At 35.4% G+C, this 7,003-nt stretch overlaps 1 protein-coding gene across 1 annotated transcript; it reads left to right on the forward strand.

Moving 5' to 3' along the window:
• The first annotated feature begins 787 nt into the window (after window positions 1-787).
• LOC100811762 (transcription factor E2FA) lies at window positions 788-5,781 on the forward strand. The gene is made up of 14 exons (XM_006575228.4): window positions 788-1,226; window positions 2,517-2,724; window positions 2,901-2,954; window positions 3,069-3,154; window positions 3,249-3,337; window positions 3,434-3,488; window positions 3,751-3,803; window positions 3,889-3,939; window positions 4,056-4,104; window positions 4,242-4,307; window positions 4,404-4,480; window positions 4,775-5,003; window positions 5,148-5,214; window positions 5,319-5,781. Exons 1-14 carry the CDS (start codon window positions 1,029-1,031, stop codon window positions 5,441-5,443), a joined length of 1,407 nt encoding a protein of 468 aa, XP_006575291.1. The 5' UTR covers window positions 788-1,028; the 3' UTR covers window positions 5,444-5,781.
• Window positions 5,782-7,003: the final 1,222 nt, after the last annotated feature.

Below are 7,003 nucleotides of genomic sequence, written 5' to 3' on the forward strand. Positions count from 1 at the left end.
TCATTTTACACTTTTGAGGAATTTTAACAATTAGTCTTATTGAATACTTATAATTTAATAAGTTAACTTCCCAATTTTAGATTATCAAATTTCTAGTTTCACGGAACATAACCTATTTTCAAAAATAATTTAACATAACACTTAATTTGGTATACTAACACACATGTACATTCATTAAAAAATAGACTAAGTAATTGATAATATATTACAAAATTAAAACATATAAACTAATTATAAATTATTAAATATGATTTTATACCTGTGCTAGACATGTGGTATCACGCTAGTAATTAATAATATATTAAAAATTAAAATAATATAACAAGTTACTACTATAAATTATAAAATATAAATGTAATATCAATATAAGCCACAAGAGTTAAACTTGTCCATATGTATAACTTTTAAGTAGTTAGAAAACTTGTTAAAGATATAAAATTTATTGACGATATAAATTTTGTTTACACCAGTATCAATGCATATCAATTAAATCCTTTTTCTATTAATTTTAACATATACATCACATTAATCACACTAATGAAGGTAAGCAAAGAATTTAACAAGTTTTTTTTTTTTTAAAATCTAATATAAACTAAAAAGTAAGGCAGCGAAAAAGGAAATAAGATAATTTCATGATAATAATCTAAAAATACAATAACCCCGTACCAAAAAAACATGTGTAATTACAGGAACACTTAAAATTTCTTCTTTTATTATTATTATTTTTTTTTTCGCGCATGCAGTTCCCTCCACATCTATCCGAAACCAAATTCCCTCCTTCCCTCGTTTTCTGCTCTCGCCTCCTCTACGTTCCATAACGCCCTCTCTCTCTCTCTCTCTCTCTCTCTCTTTTTTTTTTTTTTTTCCAAACCCTTTTCCCCTCCCTCTCACTTTCTCTCTCTAAACCCCACTCTTTCTCTCTCTAAAACCCTACACTGTACTCTCCTTCCTTCGGATCCTTCTCCCGTTTCCCTCCAATTTCCCCCCAATTCCGCTGGCCCCACCTCCGCCCCTTTTCCCGCTTCCTCATGTCCAGCGCCGCCGGAGTTCCCGACCGCCTCGCTTCGCAGCCGCGGGGGGCTGCCGGCGCCCCTGCCCTCCCGCCGCTCAAGCGCCACCTTGCCTTCGTCACGAAACCGCCCTTCGCCCCGCCCGATGAGTACCACAGCTTCTCCAGTGCCGACTCCCGCCGCGCCGCGGATGAAGCCGTCGTCGTTAGATCTCCGGTGAGCCCCTCGTTTTCCCGCCCCTTCTCTTGAATTCGTCCCGTGTCCGTGTCGCTGCGGGTAAATCTGGAATGTTAAGGTTTTGAGTTGGATGTGGTGTCCAATTCGCTTGTTCGTTTTGCTAGTTGTCCCATTCACGGAGATCTCCTGGGTGTTTTACCCACTCGTTTTTCCCATCATTTGTGTTGGGTTGTTGTAACGTTGTCGTTTTATTTGGATCTTTTTTTTTTCTTTCCCTAATGAATTAGTTGGATTCGCCTTTAGTGGTTTTGATTTTAGTTGGTTGGGGTGCGATGTTGTTTCTGTTCTTTTTCTTTGGTTAGTTTATTAACTTAGTGCATAAAAGTCAAGTCAATTTCTAAGTCTCGACCTGGTTAATCAATGTTGGGGTCCTTCTTAGTGTGGTAGTTCTGTGCGATAATTAAGGGATTGGGGGAACTGAAAGAAGGTTGATTGAGTGGGAATTAAGCGTCTGTGTTTTGGGTTGCTTTTGTAGCAATGGGGTTGTTGATGCATGGTCTTTATTAGCTGTCAAGGAGCTAATGCTTGATTTCAGAAGTTAGGTTTTGGGTTGATGAAATCATTGGGATGAAAGGAATGATTTCTCTTGTATATTGTCGAGCGATTTGTATTTATATAGAAAAAATCTTAAATCGATTCTTAAAGTTTAGGGATTGTGAATTGAGATAAAGCTATTTGCGGAAACTGAATAAATTAGGAAAACAAGAAAATGAGGGAAACAGAATCAAGATAACATCAAAATAGTATCTCAACATATCTTAACACTTGCCCTCAAGCTGGAGCATGTATATTATATGCATTTAACTTGTTACATATCTTTGTTGTATTGACTCCCTGTAAAGACTTAGTTAAAATGTCATAAAGTTGATCCTTGGAACATTTATGGTCTTCGCTTGTTGTCAAGGAGCTAATTCTTAATTGCATTTGGTGTGTTCATCTGCAGTCTTGCATATGGGTTCATACTTGTTAACAGATGCACTTTTTCTATGTATAGTTTGTTTAGTTTTAGTGCGGTAATGATTGCTTATGGAGTGTGATGAGATTGAATGGCTTTGGAGTGTGTGTTTCTCTCCTTTTTTGTTGATATTTTAAGGAATATTTCCTTTAGCATTGTTGTAATAAATTGGTCATATGAAAGGATGAATTATTACCTTTGCTTGATTGGTTGCATTTATTTTCCCCATCTCAACTATATGTTAATGTGTGTATGTATCTTTGATCATATTTTTTTGCTATCTTATCATTTACTGAAACTGATGGTGGTGCCAGTACATGAAGCGGAAGAGTGGAATGACTGACAGTGAAGGGGAGTCACAAGCACAAAAGTGGAGTAACAGCCCAGGATACACTAATGTTAGTAATGTAACGAATAATAGTCCCTTCAAAACTCCTGTGTCTGCAAAAGGGGGAAGGGCACAGAAGGCAAAGGCTTCCAAAGAAGGCAGATCATGTCCTCCGACACCCATGTCAAATGCTGGTGAGAAAGTTTCCTATTATCTTTATCGTTCAACAACATTCAGTATTCCGCCTGAGAAGTTTTTAGTGCTCGGAAACAATTTATGTCCAAAATACAAATTGTGATTCACCTTTTATCTTGCTGTACTCCAGCCATAATATATTGTGTTTAATCAGACAGTTTCTGATGGCATGCAGGTTCCCCTTCTCCTCTTACTCCTGCTAGCAGCTGTCGCTATGACAGTTCCTTAGGTAATTTTAGAAGCAATCTTAATTAATAAGCTCTTTTTATTTCACTTTCCTGTTATGTATGGCTAATGGAGTTATTTCCGCGAGAAAAGAATGACAAAATCTGTAACTTCACAGGTCTCTTGACAAAAAAGTTCATCAATTTGGTCAAACATGCGGAGGATGGTATTCTTGACCTAAATAAAGCAGCAGAAACTTTGGAGGTCCCTCTTTTTTCCAAAATATATTATGACCAAAATATCTGATATTTATTCTTCCTCTATTATACATGTATTTAAAATTTTTCCTTTTTTATAGGTGCAAAAGAGGAGGATATATGACATAACTAATGTTTTGGAAGGCATTGGTCTCATTGAAAAGAAGCTCAAGAACAGAATACATTGGAAGTACTGTGACACATTTTTAATTTTTCTTTTATGCATGTTCCTTGAAGTTTAGCTATATGTAGTACTAGAGCAAAATTCTTACATCAAACCTTATAGGGGAATTGAATCTTCTACGTCTGGTGAGGTGGATGGTGATATCTCTGTGCTTAAGGTAAGTGATGTAGGTGTTGTTTTTTTGTGAATGACCTATTGGCACCCAAGCAGTTGTTATATAATTACAAGTGTCACTGACATTTCTCATGCATCTTTGTTTGCATAGCAAGCAACATTTATTGGATCCAGACCTTTGTTGGTTAAGTTCTATATTTTTCATGATTCATGATATGAATATATTTAAAAGGATGAAAATGACTTTGTAGTTAGTAGCATGTTACAGCATATTGTAAATTATGCCGTTGGCCTTTGTCTTGCAGGCAGAAGTTGAGAAACTTTCTTTGGAGGAGCAGGGATTAGATGATCAAATAAGGTAATACGGTTGCTTTGCAATAGAAAAGAGAAATTTTCTATTTTAAAACTGTTGGCCAATGCTGATTTTTCTAAACTTTTGGCAGGGAAATGCAAGAAAGGCTGAGGAATTTGAGTGAAAATGAAAACAACCAGAAGTAATCTACTCCCTGTTCATTTCTTAGATTCATTTTCCCTTTGCCCAACGTTACATAAGAAAAAGTAAACTGTTGCCACTATATTATTAATTTATACCAATTTCATTTCTTTTTAGGTGCCTTTTCGTGACTGAAGAAGATATTAAGGGCCTGCCTTGCTTCCAGGTCATTTTTTCTTGCATTGCACTCCCACCTTATCACTTGTTATGATAAACATTGCTTTTGCTGTGTTCTACTGTTAATTCTGATTATTATTATTAAGTTTTTTCTTTTTATTAATACTAGTTCATTTCTGCAAGCAGAATGAAACTTTAATAGCAATTAAAGCTCCGCATGGAACCACCCTGGAAGTCCCTGATCCTGAGGAAGTAAGTTTAGGGCATAAATTAATGAAAGGTTCACGAACTTTTTAAAACTGATGTTTCTGATGCATGATGGAGAATTGTTGATTCTATATGCATCAGGCTGTAGACTATCCGCAGAGAAGATATAGAATCATTCTTAGAAGCACAATGGGCCCCATTGATGTCTACCTTATCAGGTATAAGTGTCTTGGCTAGTATTATTTACTTAAAACTTTTTTGTTTTCTCTCTTATGCTTTCCATCCAGAAATCACATTAGTCTGTATTTCCTATCTGATGTTTAATACTTCTTGGTCGTTGACCAGATATTCTTTCAAGCATATTTGTTAGACTAACCCTCATGCTGGGGATGGTGGTTAGGTAACCCCTTCCTGCAGTGACCACTGTGAAGTAATTTTTCTCTAATTTTCTAGTTAATCTATCTGATTATGCATTGTCCATTTAATTTTTGGAACTTCTGAACTGTTTTCAGTCAATTTGAAGAGAAATTTGAAGAGGTTAATGGTGCTGAGCTCCCCATGATCCCACTTGCTTCCAGTTCTGGTTCCAATGAGCAACTAATGACGGAAATGGTTCCTGCTGAATGCAGCGGAAAAGAACTTGAACCTCAAACTCAGCTCTCTTCTCATGCATTCTCTGATCTAAATGCTTCACAGGAGTTTGCTGGTGGCATGATGAAGATTGTCCCTTCAGATGTTGATGTAAGTTTATCATAATCAAGATGAGGTTCTCCCCTCCCCTTCAAAATGGGGTTTGTGGACTCAGCATTTAATGGTTGGATTAGAGTGGTTCATTTTTGGAAAGCATTGGCACTGTTTGCTGACATTCTTTGTAATTTTTTGTAGAATGATGCAGATTATTGGCTTCTATCAGATGCTGACGTTAGTATAACAGATATGTGGAGAACAGATTGTATCCTTTTTTAATACTTGAGCCTTTTATGCTTTTGCTCCCTTTTCTTTTTTAATGTCTTATTTGAAGTACCATACTTTATTCCTTAACTCCCAACAAAACAGCTACTGTTGATTGGAATGGTATAGACATGCTTCATCCTGATTTTGGAATCATTTCGAGGCCTCAAAGTCCATCATCTGGGCTTGCTGAAGTGCCATCAACAGGAGCAAACTCTATTCAGAAGTGATTTCGGTTTGCCTATGCAGAAAGTATGGATGGCCTTCATCCTTTGCAGAGGGAAACTACTTCAATAGAGTGATTGTTAGCCTTGAGGATGTAAACAGCCGTTGAATGTCAAGCCGAGAGTGGTTGATTTACCTAAGTTAAATAATTGACTCTGACAAATAAACTTAGTTACAGTAGACATACTATGCTCGTAGATGATTTAGCTTGGAAGGTAGAGCAGTTGTGTTTACAGAAAATGTTCCTGCTGTGATATGTAAACAAAGCAGTCTCATAATCAGTATATATTGTCATATGATTAGCCATATTTGAAGTATGGAATCGTGGTTCCAGTTTTTTGAAGATGAGAGTTTCTACATATATGCTGACTGCAAACGAACTAGAAGGGTGTACCGGATAATGTTAGGACTGAACCACCTCGTTATTGAATTATCATTCATGTTGCTTGTAAACAATTTCATAATCATTAATTAGTCTAATGATAAAATTATGTCAATTATTTTCCCACGTTTCTCCTCCAGGTTTTCTATTATATTTTCTTCCTACTTTTTAAAGTGGATTATATCATTGTGTATTTGAATGAATGTTGGACATCGGAGAGCTTTTGAAAATTACCAAAGCATACGAGGGTGGCACCATACAATTTTAGTGTCACGTTAGTATGTTTTTAAAAATATTTTTTTAATTTTTTAATGTCTTGTGGTATCCATGTGGAATATTGCAATATCAATAACGTCAGAAAATGCTACTGACATTTAAAATTCTAGTCAAACTAAATTTTTTCAATGTTGACTGTTTGAAAAAAAATTATTTTATTTTTAGTAATTTTCAGTCTTAAATTATTTTTGGTTATCATTTTTAGTCTTTCTAAAATTTTTTATTATTGTTTATTTTTATTACTCAAAATTAGTCTCAAATATAAAATAAGTGAGGGTTTAAATATGGGTAAAATAAGGACTAATTTTGAACAATAAAAACAAACTAGAGACTAAAATTGGACAAAATAAAATATTTAAGAGGACTAAAAATGCCAACAATGGAGGAATAAAATTGTCAAAAGTAATTGAGAAACTAAAAATTAGAATCTAAAACAATTGAGGAATTAAAAAGTTAATTAATCCTTTTTATATCATTTTTTTATGTTTAGTCATGAAATTAAGTGTTTATAATAATTTTTTTTGAAGGCAAAACAACTTGTATATTGATAAAAGGGTAGAACATGTGGTCACAAGGAATGAACACAAGCCTACTCGAAAACGGGTTCAATAACATACACAATAACAACAAGAATACATAAGAGAAGGCTCCTAAGGTTCCCCTACAAAGGCCATAGGTAATTACCAGACCTATGTTCTTCCTATTCTTCTACTTAGGCATTGATTTCAAGCAAATTATAGGTTTCCTGGACCACTCATAGAAGGAGAAGGTAGCTTTGTCCACTTTAGCAGTAATCCATAACCATGACTGACAAACTGCACCATCAAAAACCTCCTGGGCACATGGTTGAGCTTGGTTAAAGATGATATCATTCCTATGAAGCCATAAGGACCAGATCCTGGAAAAC

The sequence above is a fragment of the Glycine max genome, chromosome 2 (assembly GCF_000004515.6).
Source record: "Glycine max cultivar Williams 82 chromosome 2, Glycine_max_v4.0, whole genome shotgun sequence".
NCBI classification, from domain to species: Eukaryota; Viridiplantae; Streptophyta; class Magnoliopsida; order Fabales; family Fabaceae; genus Glycine; species Glycine max.